The sequence below is a fragment of the Phyllosticta citriasiana genome (assembly GCF_038021145.1).
Source record: "Phyllosticta citriasiana strain CBS 120426 chromosome Unknown IWZ02scaffold_4, whole genome shotgun sequence".
NCBI classification, from domain to species: Eukaryota; Fungi; Ascomycota; class Dothideomycetes; order Botryosphaeriales; family Phyllostictaceae; genus Phyllosticta; species Phyllosticta citriasiana.
The window spans coordinates 899443-916165 of NW_027117281.1; the positions used below are offsets into that span (position 1 = coordinate 899443).

The 16723-nt window shown below is 56.4% G+C and overlaps 7 protein-coding genes across 7 annotated transcripts; 4 read left to right on the top strand and 3 right to left on the bottom strand.

Annotated features, from left to right (window-relative positions):
* Positions 1–94: 94 nt before the first annotated feature.
* Positions 95–1584, bottom strand: IWZ02DRAFT_468538 (nucleotide-diphospho-sugar transferase; the record flags this gene model as incomplete). The annotated part of the gene is made up of 4 exons (XM_066768638.1): positions 95–121; positions 180–1352; positions 1403–1459; positions 1516–1584. The coding sequence occupies 4 exons, from the start codon at positions 1582–1584 to the stop codon at positions 95–97; spliced, it is 1326 nt and encodes a 441-aa protein (XP_066624523.1).
* Positions 1585–2572: 988 nt separating this feature from the next.
* IWZ02DRAFT_205742 (P-loop containing nucleoside triphosphate hydrolase protein) lies at positions 2573–5603 on the top strand. Its single transcript, XM_066762632.1, has 2 exons — positions 2573–2880; positions 2943–5603. Exons 1-2 carry the CDS (start codon positions 2673–2675, stop codon positions 5453–5455), a joined length of 2721 nt encoding a protein of 906 aa, XP_066624524.1. The 5' UTR covers positions 2573–2672; the 3' UTR covers positions 5456–5603.
* Positions 5604–6228: 625 nt separating this feature from the next.
* On the top strand, positions 6229–7705 carry IWZ02DRAFT_374225 (uncharacterized protein; the record flags this gene model as incomplete). The annotated part of the gene is made up of 3 exons (XM_066764748.1): positions 6229–6585; positions 6676–6878; positions 6961–7705. Coding segments are annotated over 3 exons (1305 nt in total), but the record flags the coding sequence as incomplete, so codon positions are not given.
* A 1025-nt stretch (positions 7706–8730) lies between these two features.
* On the top strand, positions 8731–9605 carry IWZ02DRAFT_205751 (uncharacterized protein). The gene has a single exon (XM_066762633.1). The coding sequence runs from the start codon at positions 8880–8882 to the stop codon at positions 9480–9482; it is 603 nt and encodes a 200-aa protein (XP_066624526.1). The 5' UTR covers positions 8731–8879; the 3' UTR covers positions 9483–9605.
* Positions 9606–10171: 566 nt separating this feature from the next.
* On the bottom strand, positions 10172–12190 carry IWZ02DRAFT_205773 (amidase signature domain-containing protein). The gene is made up of 3 exons (XM_066762634.1): positions 11741–12190; positions 10812–11678; positions 10172–10757 (listed from the first exon to the last, which is right to left on the bottom strand). Exons 1-3 carry the CDS (start codon positions 12032–12034, stop codon positions 10200–10202), a joined length of 1719 nt encoding a protein of 572 aa, XP_066624527.1. The 5' UTR covers positions 12035–12190; the 3' UTR covers positions 10172–10199.
* A 527-nt stretch (positions 12191–12717) lies between these two features.
* IWZ02DRAFT_205820 (Alpha/Beta hydrolase protein) lies at positions 12718–14444 on the top strand. The gene has a single exon (XM_066762635.1). It carries the CDS (start codon positions 12806–12808, stop codon positions 13988–13990), a length of 1185 nt encoding a protein of 394 aa, XP_066624528.1. The 5' UTR covers positions 12718–12805; the 3' UTR covers positions 13991–14444.
* On the bottom strand, positions 14276–15943 carry IWZ02DRAFT_488954 (uncharacterized protein; the record flags this gene model as incomplete). Its single annotated transcript, XM_066769518.1, has 2 exons — positions 14276–14436; positions 14533–15943. The coding sequence occupies 2 exons, from the start codon at positions 15941–15943 to the stop codon at positions 14276–14278; spliced, it is 1572 nt and encodes a 523-aa protein (XP_066624529.1).
* Positions 15944–16723: the final 780 nt, after the last annotated feature.

Sequence of the window (16723 nt, forward strand, 5' to 3'; positions counted from 1 at the left end):
ATGTGCTTTTGGCATGAGAATTTTCTCCCCGTTCCCCATCTCGTTTAGCCTCGATGGAGAGATGCATGCTGAAATGTGTATCAGCCTTTCCTCCTCACATAATGACTTCGTTGGCTACGTCCTAGGGTAGTAATCAGTAAATATGGCACATGAATTGAATGGGGCAGAGAGTGGCATACCTTCTTCAACTCCTTGTTTGGCAGACACACGCAGTTCTGCACGCGGACTTCATCTCCGACGGCACATTCCTTGCTAAGAATTGTGATGCTCTGCACCTTGACGCCATTCTTGACGATGCTCGTGTTGTGCGTAGTGTGCGGCAGCGGGGTGCCTTCGACACGCGCCCATGCGCCAACCTTGCTGTTCCAACCCACGATGGTGTACAGCACGCAAGCATCGTGCTTGATGGAAGCGTCCTCAAGCACAATGGACTCCTTGATGCGTACGCCAGCGCCGACGTGCACTCTTGGTCCGATGGACACGTTGGGACCGAGCTTAGCGGTGGGGTCGACCTGCGCCGTGGGGTGGATGAAGACAGGTGGGATGATGTTGGCCGATGGCTGCGCAAGCTCCTCCGATCCCGACTGCCACGCCTTCTGCAAGTATAGGGCGTTGGCTGGCACTGCGGATCCAGCAGTCTTGATCTGTCGCCAGAAGTCCTTGGTTTCAAGGACGAAAAATTGACGGCTGTCAGCCAGGTCGGACAAAATGTCCTGCTCCAGTCTAATTACCTGTGTCTCGCCTTCGTCCTCATCTTCGGCTTGCATAAATGACGAGTCGAGGTTCTCGGACGAGGGGTACGAGAGCAGGCGGGGACGCTCGGTGCGGCGTTTAATGGCGGAGCGAATCGATGGGAAGATGGCTTCTGTGGAGAAGAGGTAGACACCGCAGTTGATGAGGTTCGAAATGTGGGACTCGGGCTTCTCGACGTAGTGCAGAACCCGCTTCGTGTGCGTGTCCGAAACTATGCAACCGAAGTTGGTGGCGGCCTCGTTGCTCACGCGGGTGCCCAGAATGACGGCCTCGGCGTCCTTTTCCTCAAACAGCTTTAGCATCTCGTTGAGCGGGAACGAGCAGCACACGTCGGCGTTGATGACGAAGAAGCGCTCGGGGTGTCCCTTGAGAATCGCATCGCGGAAGTGGTATAGACCGCCTGCGGTGCCCAAGGCTTGGTACTCGCGCAGATACTGGAGCTTGATGTTGGGAAACTTGTTGGCGGATTCCTTGATGAAGTCGCGGAAGACGGACTCGTCGTAGTAGCCAACGATAAAGACCTCCTTGATGTCTGGGACCTTTGTGATTGCGCGGAAGCAGTGTTCGATGATGGGGTGACCGGCGACGTCGAAGAGAGGCTGCCGAGGTCAGCATTGGCGGCGCAGATTTTGGCTAGGAGAAGAAGTACCTTGGGAACGTCCAGAGACAAGGGCCTGAAGCGTGTTCCTCGAGAGGGACCGCCGACCTGGATTGAGAGTTAGCAAGGTGTTCGTGGTCAGAAAACAGTGGAGCTCGGCGCACCAGAATGACAGCTTTGGTGGAGGGAGCGTGGCCGGGCATCTTTGCTCTGAAAGGGACTTGGAGGCTCATGTTCAGGAATCGAGAAGGAGTTTTGGCATTGAAGAGATTGAGGACAGCTTTCCCGAGTGACGGCGGGCTGGGCAGCGGCGCAAGGAGTGCTGCCGTGGTGGTACGCGACGCGGTCCCTTGGAAGGCGGTCAGGGTCGGCGTCACTGCCGCACGACTGGACCTGACAACCACCTCCATCAACCACGCATCGCCTGAGCATTCCGCCTAGATGGCATTGTTGACCGCTACAGAACAGACTGCGCTGTTGGCTTGGACCGTGTCTGGAAACCCTGCGACCTTGCTCTGGCTCACACCCAGAGAGTCGAGAGAAGGCGCATCAGTACACGCAGAGCCGTGGGCCTAGCTCATCACGCGACCGCGACGGGAGCATGCGGAACGCTGTGCGTTCTGGAAAGCAGGTGGCGTTAGATTAACGCTCCAAAGCGTCGTGAAGAGGTTGTGGGAAAACACATGGAATTGGGGAATCTTGGTGGAGGACGCTGCCAAACACCACAACCAGCCGTAAGCGAAGCCTCCAACCTTACGGCCATGACGGAATCCACTTCTGAATGTCACAGTGCTTGCATATCTTGCAGGGACCCCTTGCCGTGGAAAACTCAAAGACCTGTGTCTGTGTCCAGACTCCATCCGTATCTTCACGATGCTCTGTGACTCCCCGTCATCGGGTCGGCATTTTGATCTTTCCAGCGCCTCCGCTGACCTCTGTAGGCAAACCCAGCCGTCTTTGTTGGGCCATGCATCGCTCATGGCGCATCCACATGCTTGATTCATGCCGTCTTTTCGTCTTCTAGCTACGCTGAAATGCCTCTTCTCATTGCGCGTCATCTGCTCGTTGCCAGCGCGCCGTAAGCTTCTGTCTTTGCTCTGCGCCGTCCCCAACATCATCATCCCCTTCCACAGCTTTCAACAAACAACTGCAGCTGCTGCCCCGCCGACAGTCCTAGCTCGCACTTGATTTAAAAGCGCATGTCGCTGGCCCATCACCCTCCCACCTCTCCAACCCCAATCACTTCTTTTCACCCTTCGTCTTCAACTACTTCACGCCCTGTCTGCCATTTTGTTACTCGCATCGTTTGACTTCACCATCAATGCCTGGCCGCAGGGATTCTACCAGCGCCGGAGGCAGCCGTCTCGTCCGTCAGTCACCACAAAGACCAAGTGTTGAAGTGACAGAGACTGCTGCCGTGAATGACATCACTTCCACCGGAGCCGTGCATGCCACAAGGTCCGAGTCACTGGTCACCAGAGTCAAGCAAGAAACTCTCAACGACCAGCTAGCCACCCCACGCAGGTCCGGTAAGAGCATTTCGTACTCAACCAGCAAGCAGTTCACAACCAAAGCTTACCTCTCCAAACAGCCACCGCCATGCCAGACACACTCAACGCCATGGCCGCAGTTGAGACCCAGCCTCTCGAAAATGTCGGCAAATACATCAAGGAGCTGGTTGAGACAATCACTTACATTGAAACGCTCGGAATCAACCACGTCGCCGGCAACACCCCCAAGATTGTCGTTGTTGGCGACCAAAGTGCCGGCAAAAGCTCAGTCATCAATGCCATTTCTGGGATTCAGGTGCCACGCAGCAGCGGCACCTGCACGCGATGTCCTATGCAGATCACGCTTACGGACAAGCAAGAGCCCAATGCTCAATGGCGTTGCGATGTGTCCATTCGGCACGAATTCGCCTACGACTGCACTCCGCTTCAGCCTGGAGATGGCTCTCTGCCATTCTACCCATGGCATCCTGATGAAACGACCACGATGCGCTTCAAGACTGTCTTCAACAAGAGTGATTTGCGAGAGGTCATCCGTCGAGCCCAGCTGGCAATTCTCAACCCTCGATCGAATCCGGCGGAATACGCGAGGACCGACATCTTACCCAGCGAGGAAATCCAGACAGAGTTCTCGCCAAATCTCGTCTGCCTTGACATTTCCGCTCCTGGATTGCCCAACCTGTCCTTCTACGATCTTCCAGGCGTCATTGCCCAAGCCGAAAGCGACAATCCCTACCTAACGTCCATGGTAGAGGCCCTGGTCCACAAGTACGTGGCGACAGACAATGCCACGGTCTTGCTGTGTTGCGCAATGGAGGGAGACATCCAGAATTCGAAGGCCATGGGCCTGGTTTACTCACCAAAGGCCAATGCTAAGCATCGCACTCTCGGAATTCTTACAAAGCCGGATCGCTTGCCCGACGGAGATCCTTTGGCTCGATGGCGCAATATCCTGGACGGCAAATTGTTCGCCTGTGGTCATGGATTCCACGTAGTGAAGAACCCTTCGCAGGCAGACATCGGTCGTGAAATGGACCATACGACGGCAAGACTCCGTGAAAGGTCATTTTTCGAGGAAAAGGAGCCATGGAAGTCCGACTTCGCCCCATTTCAGGAGAGATTCGGTACCGAAAAGCTCCAGGAAAGGTTGTCGACTATGCTTGCCAAACAGATCTTGGAAAGCTTGCCTAGTATCCACGAAAGGGTGGAGCACCATCTCTCCAAAATCGACGAGGAGTTGGCCCATCTTCCAGAGCCACCTTCAGCTTCGGATGCCCAGCGTATAGTGTACAACACCATCAATGCTTTTACGGAGAAGATCTCGGCTCAAATCAAGGGCGACTATCCAGAGAATCACTTTCGCATCCGTTGGAAGGTTCTACGCACCGCATTCACGGAGGGCATCAAGACGCAGAGGCCGACATTGCTTTTGAAGACAGCGTCTGATGGTGTTGCAACTCCGCAGCCCACGCCGCCTCAGGCCAGGGGAAGCTCTGTTTTCTCGCCCTCTAGGGGAGGTGGCAAACGAAGGCCAAACCAAGAGGTCATTGACCTCGCCAACACTGATGGAGAAGAAGAAACAGCCCCAAGGAGCAGCCCGGTCAAGCGACAGAAGATGTCCAACGGTACAACTCGAGCATTACCGTCATCATCCAGCCAGTTGACCATGAGAATCAACCTTGATCAGATCCGCATGGAACTCGACGATCACACGGCTTCAGACATTCCCGGAGAGATCGACCCGAAAGCTGTCAACCATTTGAGGAGGAAGGCGCTGACCCATTGGGACACGCCTACCAAGGCCTTTATCGACGGCGTTGAGGAAGCCTTGAAGAATCTTCTCCAAGAGGCTACCAACTTTGCCTTCAGGGCATGGAGGACCACCGAGTTGGCTAGGGAAGCCTGCAAGGAGGCGCACACGTTTCTCAGCGTGGCGATCCATCAACAGCGGGCGGAAGTTGTGCCCCGCACGCTTCGACTTGAGCGCTTGAAACCTATGACTGAAAATGAAGAAGCTCTCCTGATGAACCAAAAGAGAGAGCTTGAGACTTTCAAGATGGCGCGATTCAACACTCGCGCGCACGCAATGCTCGAGGACGAGGCGGCATGCATGGGCAAACCTGTTCCAAGCCATACTGAGCGCCAGAGGAAGATAAACAGTGAAAAGGAAAAAATGACAGAAAGACTTGGTAACGACCCCTACGCCAGGGAAGTCGAGGCCATGTCCAAGGTCCGCGCCTACTACACGATTGCCTCGATGAGGTTCATTGATCACATCTGCCAGAGTCTCTCGGCGGAGCTGTTTGAGGGATTCGAGAACCTTGGCGAAGGCGGCCTCAGAGATGTGTTGACTGGCTTTTTCTGTAGAGACGCTGAGCGGTGCATGATGCTCCTGGCCGAAGATCCGGCACGCGAGCAGCGCCGAAGGGAGCTGCAGAGGGACAGAGTCAAGCTGATCGATGCCTTGAACTGTCTGAAGGAGCAAGACGCCAAGTTCAAGGACATGGCGTCTGCCGAGAGCTTGAGCCCTGGAGAAAGAGCCATGGGTCCTCGACACGGCTTTGAAGTCATGGAGGGCATCGAGGAAGAGGTGTGAGATGGCTCTGGCGGGACCTTCCAGCAGGTGGTCAGGATGGTGGTCTTGAGCGAGCTGGCTGTTCCTTGTTTCGTGATGAGCCACAACAAAACTTATGCAGCCGCCTCGACTATTAGCTTTTCGATTCAAGTGTTGGTAGAGATGGGGGGGGGGTGGGGGGGGGGGGGGACAGGATGGCGTATTCGCTGATAGTGACTGGGTTGGCACTAGAGACTACAAAACTGTAGGGTTGGCTAATTTCCTGATTTCAAACAACAAGCCGTTCGATCAATGCCGCTGTTCTGTTACCAGAAAAGTTTCCAACTTTGCCGGATTGGCGCTAGCCGTCGTGGAGGCGGATACATGTAGTTGGAGCCATTGGATGTGAACCAAGACAGGACGATGAAGAAGCTGTCTCGGGATGCTTGGATCTTTGTGCGGTTGGCGGGCAGGGCGGGAATCGCAGAGCGAGCAGATCCTGGTCGCTCCGACGGGAAAGCCGCAGCACAGACTTGGTCAGGAGTCTGTCTGTCTGTCTCCTCGAGATAAAATGCATCCGCTCCACCACCATGCTCCTCCCACCTCGCGCCATGCCATGATATGCTGCTGAACAGTGAGGGCATCACTCCGCGGCCCCCCAGTCTTCGATCGTCCTGCTCCGTCCCAATCCTTCCCACCACGACTGCTCCACCATCGACGGACCCTCGACCGACGCCCTCCGCACTGCTCAGCGGCCGCTGCTGTGCTGGCCGCCTAGGTACACACCATCCCATTCTCGACGCCGCCTTGCCAACATGCCCGACGACTCTGCGCCAAATTCCGACGCGATCCCAGCCACAAAGGCCCCAAAAGACAAGAACTGCCCCTTCTGCCACCAGGCCTTTACCTCGTCGTCGCTCGGACGCCACCTCGACCTCTACATCAAGTCGAAGAACCCAAAGGCCCCGGACGGCATACACAACGTGGATGAGATACGGAAAATCCGTGGTGGCATAACACGGCGACACGCTCGCAGCTCTCAGCCTAGAAAGGAGGGAAGCCTGACTCCCGCATCGTCGAGCGCTTCACAGCCCCAGCAGCAGCAGCCGCCGCCGCAGCAGCCAAGCCAGCAACAAGCGGCTCAGCAACAGCCCCAGCCGGTAAACCACGCCGTCACCGCTGTGTCGGGCGACAGCTCGAGCCCGTCCGTCATGCAAAGTCCGGCCTTGAATCTTCCACCCCAAGCCAAGTCGCGGTTTCAGTTCAACCAGCCTAATTGGCACAGTACCGGCGTCATCAACAATCTGCCCCCGAGGGCAAGTCTGTCTGGAGAAGCGGGAAAGTCGAGGCATGAGCAGCAAAAACGGGGCTTCGAGAGCAGACAGGTGCTAGCTGAAGAGCTTGAGCACGGAAAGGCGGCTGAATTGGCACTGAAGGAGGTCCTTGGAAGCGTGAGGGAAGCTAGGTCTGTTGCCTTTGGATCGCTCTCTAAGTGCTGCCAAAACATTGCTTGGAGAGCCATTGGTGCCGGTACTGACACTTGCCAGCGTACGGTCTTCTGGGCTAAACTTGTTTGACTTCGATCCCTTCACCTTGAGCTTCCCGTCTTTGTGTCTGCACATCCTACCAGCCCCGGCCACACTCTTCGCCCCGAGTCCTTTTCCAACCACCGAGTCTTGGTCCATTACTCCGCCTGGGCAGAAGCAGTTTGAAGCACTGCAAAGGAATGTCCGCGACCGTTTGATGCAGCGGCAACGGCATCTTCAACTCTACGGCAACACTGCAACGTTTTCAGCTTCCACACCATCGGCTTCCGCCTCCTCCCCGCTACCGACACCCCCGCTTGGAGGCATTGAACCTGAACCGGGACGTCTCTTTGCGCATTTGCAAGAAGCCTTTAACCATTGGAAAACAATGCCCGAGAAACAGAGGCAAGAAACGTGGGCTCTGGAAATTTTGCGATCATATACCCGTGCCGACGAGGCGAGAAGAGAGTCGGAAAATAGCTTGGCAAATGCGAGGAAAGAAATCGAAATCCTGAGGAATAATCGTTGGATCAACATGGGTATGGCGTCATCGTCGAGCTCTCGATTCGGCGGAACTCCAGCCTCCGTCACAACCCCTGGAAATACGCTTCAAGTGCCCACGGAGACATTCAAAGAGCTGGCCGGAAAGCAAGGTCAAGGTCTCGACCCCCGGACATGGGACTATGACAAGCTGATTGAAAGGTGGACAATCGTGGTCAAGGAAAGCAAAAAGACCGGGGTGGGCCTAGCGGCACAGAGAAGTCTGAGCACCAGCGCTGTTCCGGCATCGGCTCCTGTGACGCAGGGCGCAGGTATAGCTGTAGCCGGTAGTCCAGCAGTCGCTTGCGGCAACAACATGCTTCGCAACACTGTTCAGCATGTCAGTATGGGACAGGACACTGGGCTGAGCACACCCACTGCGCTGGTCCCGCCCGTGGTTAGCATGCCTAATGGCTTTGCTGCGCCCACAAACGCAAGAGATGGACTGCCAGGCTCTGACGACACTGAGGTCATGAATGGAGACAACGACGACGACGCAGATGCTGATGCAGACGCGGAAACGGTGATCTGTCCAGACGAATCGCAGCCACGGCGCCCTCCGCACTCGCGGCAACACAGCCGTCAACAACATCCGCAAGTCCAGGTCCAACAAGTCCAGCAACTAGCCCAAGTCCAGCAAGTTCAGCAGATACCGCAAATGGCCCAGGTGCCGCAAGTTCCGCCACAGCAGCAGCAGCAGCAGCAGCAGCACATTCATCCCGGCCCGCCGCATGCCGCACAACATCATCCCGCGCTTCCACCTTCCCAGATGTCTCAGCCCCCGCAAATGCAGCAACAGCCCTTGGCGACTCCGACGCTCCCTGGACAGCAACAGCAACATTCGCAACCGCCCACTCCGCGCGCTCCGCAGCCTCCCCAAACACATCCCCAAGCGTGGTCACAGATGGCAGGGCCAACCCATCCGAGTGCGCATTTTCCCGGGCTCCAAAACATGACAGGGATCGGCGAAGGACGCAAAAACTCTCAGATCATGCCCGAGACTCCCGGCGTCAGCGGACCCGCCATGATGGATGGCATCGAGCTCCAGGCGCACGCTGGTGGACCTGATGCATTTATGGCTGGTGCGAGCGGATGGGGTTAAAATGTTATTGGAAGAGGTTTTTTTTTTTTTTTTTTTCCTCCTTTTTCCCCTTATTCATCGCAGACTGTCGTTTCAGCCTTGGGGGGGGTTTTTTTTTTCCCTGTCTTTTATCTAAAAGCACGACTTCGGGAGCGATTTAGGGGAGGAGAGAATGCGCACGCCTTCGGGGATTTTTATGTTTGAAGCCACCTTAATTTGATGTGACGAGATGAAGAAAAGGGGGGATCTGTAGCATGCAAGAGCATATGAAGTTTCGACATGGGATGCGACAGAGGTGGAGGAAGCGGGTTTCAAACGCATGAGCTTGGGAGTCTTTTTCTTGTTTGATGTTCTATCTTTTTTTTTTTTTTTTTTTCTTTTCTTTTTTTTCCCCCTGTTCTTCGACTACTACTACGTCTTGCACGCGTACGATTGTTATACCTGCGTTGATGCGGCATGCGGCAGCATTTCAAAGGAGCAGCGGAGCGGGTGTCTTTTTTTGGTTCACGTCGTCTGTCTGTCTCATGCCTGTTGTCATGAGGGAGGCACGTTATTTCATGTCCCTCCTGTACTTTTCTCTCCCAATCGTCTTCGCCTTCCACTGCCCTTTCCGTCACTACCACAAACTACCACAATCACCACCACCACCACCACCCCCCTTTTGCAGATTTACGTCTTACCCCCCGTCTCCTCGATCCACCTTCCTATACGAGACCCTTGGACACACGCACGCGACTGGCTCAGCCTCGCTCATGTATCTACAACGACCTTACTCTCTTCTGATACCAATGTCGTCAACGCCAGCACATCATTCTTGCCGTGTACAGTACATCCCCATCAAATGACCCACACATCAGCATTTTACCAATCAATCCAGATATCCAATCATTCCATGTCCTCGTGTATCCCGGACGGCGTGTAAGCAGACACCTTATCAGGTGCGGCAGCGATGATGAATGACAGCAGCAAAAAATTGCTGCTGCAGCTATTTCTCCCCTCGCACTTCTGTCGTTGGTACATTTGATCACTCATGCTTCGATTTCTCGCTATCCGCCTTCGAACAGTTTTTTTTTTTTTTTTTCAAACACAGTGAGGAGAAAAATGAGGCAAGAAGAGCGAACAGGTTACTGCGTCATCACTGGTGTTGATTGATGGCTTTTTGACCACCACCTTCCTGTCTGCCTTTTTCTCTGCCCCCACCTCTTCGGTGTGTGTGTATGGGGACACGGACGGGCGGATTATGCGGCTTCACGCGAAAGAAGGCATCCAAGATACGCCCCGTGTATGTGATGGATTTTGCGACGTGGATATCATGGCGGAGATTCACCATGCTGTCGATGTGCAGGAAAGCTCGGAGATCACGCGTCGAATGGTTAAGAGAGATTGATTGGGATCTTGGAAGCACGGCTGACTGGGTAAGCACCATACCACTAGATGCCTAGGCAAAGGCGAGGAGAAAGAAAGGACAAACGAGGGAGGGTCTGCTGAAGCACAAACAGATAAACGTCGCACACTTTGCTTGCCAGTGACGATCTACTTTACTTAGACTTCTTTCACTTACCTTCCCGCAGCTTTCAAAACTAGCATCCTGCAGCAGCAGCGCAGCAGCACCGACCACATAGTCTACTAACAAACCTACCTACGACAGCGCCGCCTTCTTCAACGCCTCATCAACAATCTCAGAAATCGCCAAAACGCGCTCCTCCTGCAAGCGGCGGCCAACAACCTGCACCGTAACGGGCGCGCCCTTCTGGATCTCAGGATCAAAAGCCTTCTCATGAACGCGCTGCTCCATGTCGCTGCGCCAGCGCAAGCCGTCCTCTGGCGCGTCGAGCGCCGGGTCGACAACGACGCCCGTCGGCACAATCGCCGCCGCGTAGTCGAGCACGTTGGCAAACGTCGTGTACATGGTGAAGGGGAACTGGTTCTCGAGGGCGGCCGGGTGCGGGCAGGGCGCCGTCAGCAGCGCGTCGACGGGGCGGTTCGTCGATGTGAGCGAGGTCGTTGAGCTCCAGAAGTCCATGTAGGCTTTCTGGATGCGCCGTTTGCGCACGTTGAGCGCGGCGATGGCGCTGGCTGGCATCTGGGGATTTGGTGTGGCGGATAGGTCGAGCAGGAGGTGCGGCATTGGTGGTTCGCCGGAAAGCCCGAAGGCTTTGATCACGTCGTCGCCGCCGTCCATGGCCCAGGCTTCCATCTAAGGGGGTCGAAGTCAGGAAGGAGGAAGGGGAGCGAAGCGCGGTACACTTACGGCAATGTGGAAGAGGTGCTTGTGAGCGCACTCTTCTGGGACCTCCCACTCGACCACCTCGTGGCCGGCTTTCTTGACAGCTTCGACGGCGGCCTCAAGCCCGCGCCGCATGGGCGGCGTTAAGCGAACCATGCCGTCGTCGCGCATCACGCCAAAGACAAGCTTTCCCTGGCGGCGCACGGCGTCGGCCTGCTCCTCGCGCCACGGAATCTCGTGGACGAGCGGGTCCTCCCACCACGGCTCGCTGTCGATGACGGCCTTGGCCAGTAGACGCGCGCTGGCGAGGGTGCCGGCGATGGGGCCAACGACGGAGAGGATGGTGTTTTGGCCATCCATCGAGTTGGCCATGCCTTCGTACGGCAGGCGGCCATTGCTGGGACGCAGGCCATACAGGCCGTTGAAGGCGCAGGGAATGCGCACGCTGCCGCCAATGTCGGTTCCGAAGCCGCCTGGCGAGCCCTTGAAGGCGACGAGCGCGCCCTCGCCTCCGGAGCTGCCGCCGCAGCTTACCAGCCGATTCTTGGGGTTGCGTACCCAGCCGACTATGTTGTTGACCGTCTCGCCTGCCATGAGCGTTGCTGGCACCGCGGTCTTGCAGTAGAGCACCGCCCCTTGGCGCCGCAGCTCTCCCACAATGACCGAGTTGAAATTCTTGTACAGCGGCGACGAAGAGTCGCCTTCGTGCGTGCCGATCCAGCCTACATAGCCCATGGTCGTGTCGAGCCCCTTCATGTGGCATTGGTCTTTGAGAGAGACGGGGAGCCCGTGGAGCGGTCCAATGGGTTTCTTGTGCTCGGCAAAGTGAGCATCGAGACTGGCGGCCGTGGCAAGCGCAGCAGGAAAGTCGGTCTCGTGAAGGCAGCCGAGCTGGTGCTGTCAGCATGATGTCCTCATTTCCAAAGGCAGTCTCCCCAAAGACAGGCGCATACCAATTGGTGTGCCATACAGGCGCGGTGAATGAAAGCCTTGGTAACCTCGATGGCGCTCCAATCGCCCGTCGTCGTCTTTGCCACAATGCCAACGGCGTCCGTCTCGGTGATTTCGATCTCACGCGCCGTCAGGAATTGGTGGGCGTAGGCCCCTGTCACATCGCGCTGCTCTTCAGGCGACGGCAGTGGCTCCGGGATCAGGTACTCGCGCGGCAGCGAGGCTAGGATGGCATCACGCTTTTCACGGGCAGCTTCTTCCCATGACGGCTTTGCACCGTTGGTTTTGGTAGCCATTGTTGTTGTCGGTGTAGTCTATGGCGGCGCTGCTGTTGCACCACGTTGGATAGAGAAGGAGGAGAGGAAATTGAGGGGGAGGGGAAAGGCAATAGGACGGTTGGTAATGCTGGAGAGCCATAGCTTTATCGGGTGACAGGGCGGACGAAAGCGTATCAGACCGCAGCTTTATCAATGCGGTCGAAGAGAAGAGTGGGGAGTGGGGGGGGCAAGAGGAGCGCGCGCAAGCGGCGGCAGAGAAGGAGACGCTCTGGGGGATTGGAGCATTGAAGCGGGGGAGGCGTATGTCGATCGGAGTGTACCGGTAGGAGTCATGGTGAGAGGCAGAAAGTCAATAGGTGACGGAGACATGAAGGGGACGATGCCGAAAGAAGAAGAAATGACATGTAGCACGTGGATGCGCGAAGTCGTGTTTCCGTTCCCGAGTCCGGCGCCCGGACCTCCGCTGCCTCGGCAAGTCGGCGAACCCCAACCTGGACCGCCCCCCCCCCCAGCCACGCGGGCGTCTCCCCCACCAGCCACTGTCACTGGTCGACTTCCTTCATCTGATTTTCTTATGTCGAAACCTTCGCCAGCAACTCTATACCGTGCCTAGGCCTCCTAGCCTGCCTCGGCCGTAAGCAGCCAACGCAAACACCGCCATGTTGCCTGGTCCGACGCGACGATGCCCTCGCCGCCGTCGGACGGTCGAATTAAAACAACGCCTCTGTCCTACCTCAGCTCCCTGTCCCGACACGTCCTCTTCCTCGTCGTTCAGCCGCTGAGGTGGAAATGTGTCCAACGCTGCTCCAGCACCATCCCGTACGGGGCCTCTACGCCCTGTATGCCATCACCCTCGAAGCAATCCGCATGCCCATCTGGATGCTACTGTTTCTGATTCCCTCGCTGCGACCCTGTCCGCAATGGTCCCATCCGCAGGCCGTACGGCACAAGATCCTCAAGGCCTTTGTTTACCACTCGGCCATGCTCGAAATCCTCATCCCGCTGTCGCTCGACCCCGGCCGCGAGGGCAACCGCTTCGTCATCATACCGCCCGCCGAGACGGCTCTGTACCAGGGCCCGATGGTCGACAAGTCCGGCGCCATCAAGCCTGAAAAGATTGGCGGAACCTGGTACCCTACGCCTTACCCAAGCCCCCGTGCCGCTGCCGCCAACGGCTCGCTACCGACAAAGGAAAACGACAATGACCATGGCTTCGTGGTGCTGCACTTCCACGGAGGCGCCTTCGTGCTGGGAGATGGGCGCGAACGCGACTGTGGTCCTCTCGCGCGCGGCCTGCTCCGCTGCGCCGGGCCCAGCGGCGTGCGCTACATCTTCTGCCCGCAATACCGGCTCGCGGGGCCGCCGTCGAATGTGCGCTTCCCAGGCGCGCTGCAAGACGCAGTAACGTCCTACGCGCACCTGCTGCACACGCTGCGCATCCCCGCCTCGCGCATTGTTTTCAGCGGCGACAGCGCCGGCGGCAACATCGTCTTCGCCCTGTTACGTTACATTTCCGAATACGGCGAAGCGACTGGCCTGCCCGCCCCCGCTGCTGCTTGGTGCTGGTCCCCCTGGATCAACCCCTCGGTCGCCATCGACAAGACCCAAATCGCCCGCTCCCCCAATTACGGCACCGACTACCTCTCCAAGGACTTTGGCGCCTGGGGTGCCCGCGTCTACGTCTCCCCGGACGTGTCCCTCGACAACCCCTACGTCAGCGGCGGGCCGTACCCCTTCCACACTCAGACGCCCGTCTTCGTTCAGACGGGCGGCGCTGAGGTGCTCTTCCACGAAAACGTCGAGTGGGTCGAGGCCATGCAAAAGGTCAAGGGCAACCGCCTCGTGCTGGAGATAGTCGACCACGCGCCCCATGACATTCCCCTGATTGGGCACATTGCGGGATTCGCCGACCAGTATGATCAGGTGGCCACCAAAGCGGGCGAGTTTTTGAGGGCCAACGCCGTCGATGCCTGATGGCGCCCCGTCTATTTTCTGTACCAAAACAGCCTGCTGTGTTGACCAGAGGGGTGTATATGAAAGTTATGAACGGACTTGATAGACAACAATGTAATGAACAGTCTCGAAATTCTAGAGCTGATACCCAAATCTCATAAAGACGAATGGCCCCATGCGTAATGACTTGCCTGTTGAAAAAAAAACGGGGGTATCATGTGAAATGCGAATGCGCCAAGGAGAAAAGAGTAAAATTGCGAACATGAAATATCGAGTCGTCAAAGCATCGGACGGCTTGAGGAGAGATCAAAAGGTAGGTATCCTGTCGGCCCAGTCGACGCCCGCAAGCATGCACTTGAAATAGCGCGACTTTTCCGTGATTTCCAGGACGCTGAAGCGCCGCAGCGCGCCGCCGAGACGACAGTGCTCCTGGATGATGCGCGCGTAGACTTCGTAGCGCGGATTTGCTATTCATACAAAGCGGACGGCAACATGTCAGTCAAGGCATTTTTCAACAGAGGATGGGGCGAGTTGTCAAAATGAGTGAGAGGAAACCAACTCACCAAAGTTCCGCTGTCCATACACGTCCAAAGCGTGCATGAGCACCAGTCCCTCGTCGTTCGTCCAGTCAGGCCCCACAATCTCTTGCGCCACCTGCTGCTGCTTCGCAGCGCCGCCATTCTGGTGATGAGAAGCTGCCCCACGGCGGTGCTGAAACGCGTCCACGCGGTCGAAGGTCTCGCCATTAGAGTCGACATTGTCCATAGCCCGGTCCGCTTCGTCATCCTTGCGTTTGGGAAGCTCGACATGGCGGAGGTGCTTCCAGCATCGCGGATCGGGCTCCACCTTCATGCGCAGCACGTGTAGCCGTCGCCAGTCCTCGCGCCGCGGCTGTTGCTCGGCGAGGCGCCGCTGTTGCTCTGCACGGCGCTGGGCGGCGAGCTCGTCCCGCCGCTGGTCATCCTGGCGGTCCGCTTCGCGCTGCTCTTTGTCGGCTGAGCGCTGCAACGCCCCGAGAAGTTCCTTGTGCCACGCGCGTAAGGGCGCGATGAGGTGGTTGCTGACGGGCTTTTTGAGCTTGAGGTGCATGGCAGGTGAACGGTTGCTTTTTCGCACGCGGTCCCCAAGCTTGACTATGGCGGCGGCAAAGTTGGCAATGTGGTTTGCATAGGGAGCTGGCATGCTTCCATCTGCGCGTCCGAAGAAGATGACGAAGAGATCGACCGTTATGTAAAGACTTCTCACAAGAGCTGGGAATATGAATGCGTACAAGTCTTGCATGAGGAATCTTTCCGGATGGTCAACTTCGAGCTTGTCGAGGACATTGGTGATTTCGGAGGTGTGTTTACGAGTGGCCTCTGCAACATCTGTTTTGGATGAAAATTCCCGCGAGTCTCCCTCGTCGTGTCCATTGAGGGCCGCGTGATGCTCTCTGATGGATTTTTGAAGCTCAGCGCATCTGGATTCAATAGCCTTGGCGGTCTGGCTCTCGATTTCCAGACCATTCTCCTTGACACATTTCTTGATTTCTCTCATTCCCGCTTGTCGATTCAGGATCCCGTGAAACTTTTGCTTTAGCCCGAAGAGTGCGTTTTCATCATCGAAAAGCTCATCGTTGTCCGCAATGCTTGCTTCGCTCTCGGAACTTTCTTCACTCTGCCTGTCTTCCTCCTCTTTTTCACTGTCCTCTTCGCGCTCTTGCGCCTTCTCTCTTCCCCTACTTGCCTGGTTGCCGTTATTTTCCTCCTCAATTTCATCTTGATCATCATCATCATCATCTTCTTCTTCTTCTTCTTCTTCTTCTTCTTCTTCTTCTTCATCCTCTTCTCCTTCGGCCTCTCTTTCCTCCCTTTGTTGTCCTTCGATATCATTCTTCTCCCCTTCGTTATTTTGGTCTTGCTCTCCGTTTTGCTCGCCGTCTTCGCTATCGTTGTTTTCATGATTCTTGTCGAAATCTTGCCGCGATTCTTCCATTTGTGAATTTTCGTCCGCCCCGAGGTGTTCTTTTTCCGACTCATTTCGCCCCTCATCGCTTGCCGGACCTTCGTGCTCTACACGCCTGACTTTGTGTATTCTTCTCGTAGGCCGATGGGACGAATCTGTCGACTCCCCAGTGCGAGAATGGGAGCGTCGTAGAAGTCGTTCTTGCCTCGTCGGCAGGGGTCTGGCAGATCTGGTGGATCTGGTGGCTCCATCGCGAGTGATTGGTCTTGATGGAAGCACGGAGTTGAGGTAGTCAACGGGCGTCTTCTTCGTCTGCAGAGTTCTCTCCTGGCTCGCCTCTACCCAAAGTTGTGTCGAAGGTCCATCTGCTTCGCTTGCGTTGTCTGCACCGGCAGATTCCTGGACGTCTCAACGATTAGTCGGCTGGCCGCTTGTGAGCGGGGAATAGCTACCGACTTCGCGTTCCTGGCGACGAGCTGCTGCGCGTGTCGTTCGCACCATGGCGTGAAGTAGGTTTCCAGGTAAGTAGTTGGTGAATGGCGCTCCCGTTATAGCAGTATCGAGAGAAACAGTCGCAGTTTGGATCTGCCGTAAACTTGAAGCTGAATGTCTCCACCTGCGGTTGCCGTGGCATCCGCGGCGAGGAATGCGATCGGCCCGAGAGGATCAGATAAGATAAGATCATATCATGGAGAAAGGCCGCAGAATTGCCATCGTTTTCCATAGACGTCTTGCAGGTATTTGTGGTGATTCCAGTGGAAAGGCAGCTTCTTGTTCGATTGGGTCCGTCCCAGGCTGTGCAGTATTAGG

Bases quoted from the DNA above. Each gene is read 5' to 3' on its own strand.
- IWZ02DRAFT_205742 (XM_066762632.1), top strand. From the start codon at position 2,673: ATGCCTGGCCGCAGGGATTCTACCAGCGCCGGAGGCAGCCGTCTCGTC. The intron at 2,881-2,942 runs GTAAGAGCATTT...CTCTCCAAACAG, and splicing joins AGCCACCCCACGCAGGTCCG to CCACCGCCATGCCAGACACA.
- IWZ02DRAFT_205751 (XM_066762633.1), top strand. From the start codon at position 8,880: ATGAGCTTGGGAGTCTTTTTCTTGTTTGATGTTCTATCTTTTTTTTTT.
- IWZ02DRAFT_205773 (XM_066762634.1), bottom strand. From the start codon at position 12,034: ATGGCTACCAAAACCAACGGTGCAAAGCCGTCATGGGAAGAAGCTGCC. The intron at 11,679-11,740 runs GTATGCGCCTGT...TGACAGCACCAG, and splicing joins CCTGTATGGCACACCAATTG to CTCGGCTGCCTTCACGAGAC. The intron at 10,758-10,811 runs GTAAGTGTACCG...CGACCCCCTTAG, and splicing joins AGCACCTCTTCCACATTGCC to ATGGAAGCCTGGGCCATGGA.
- IWZ02DRAFT_205820 (XM_066762635.1), top strand. From the start codon at position 12,806: ATGTGTCCAACGCTGCTCCAGCACCATCCCGTACGGGGCCTCTACGCC.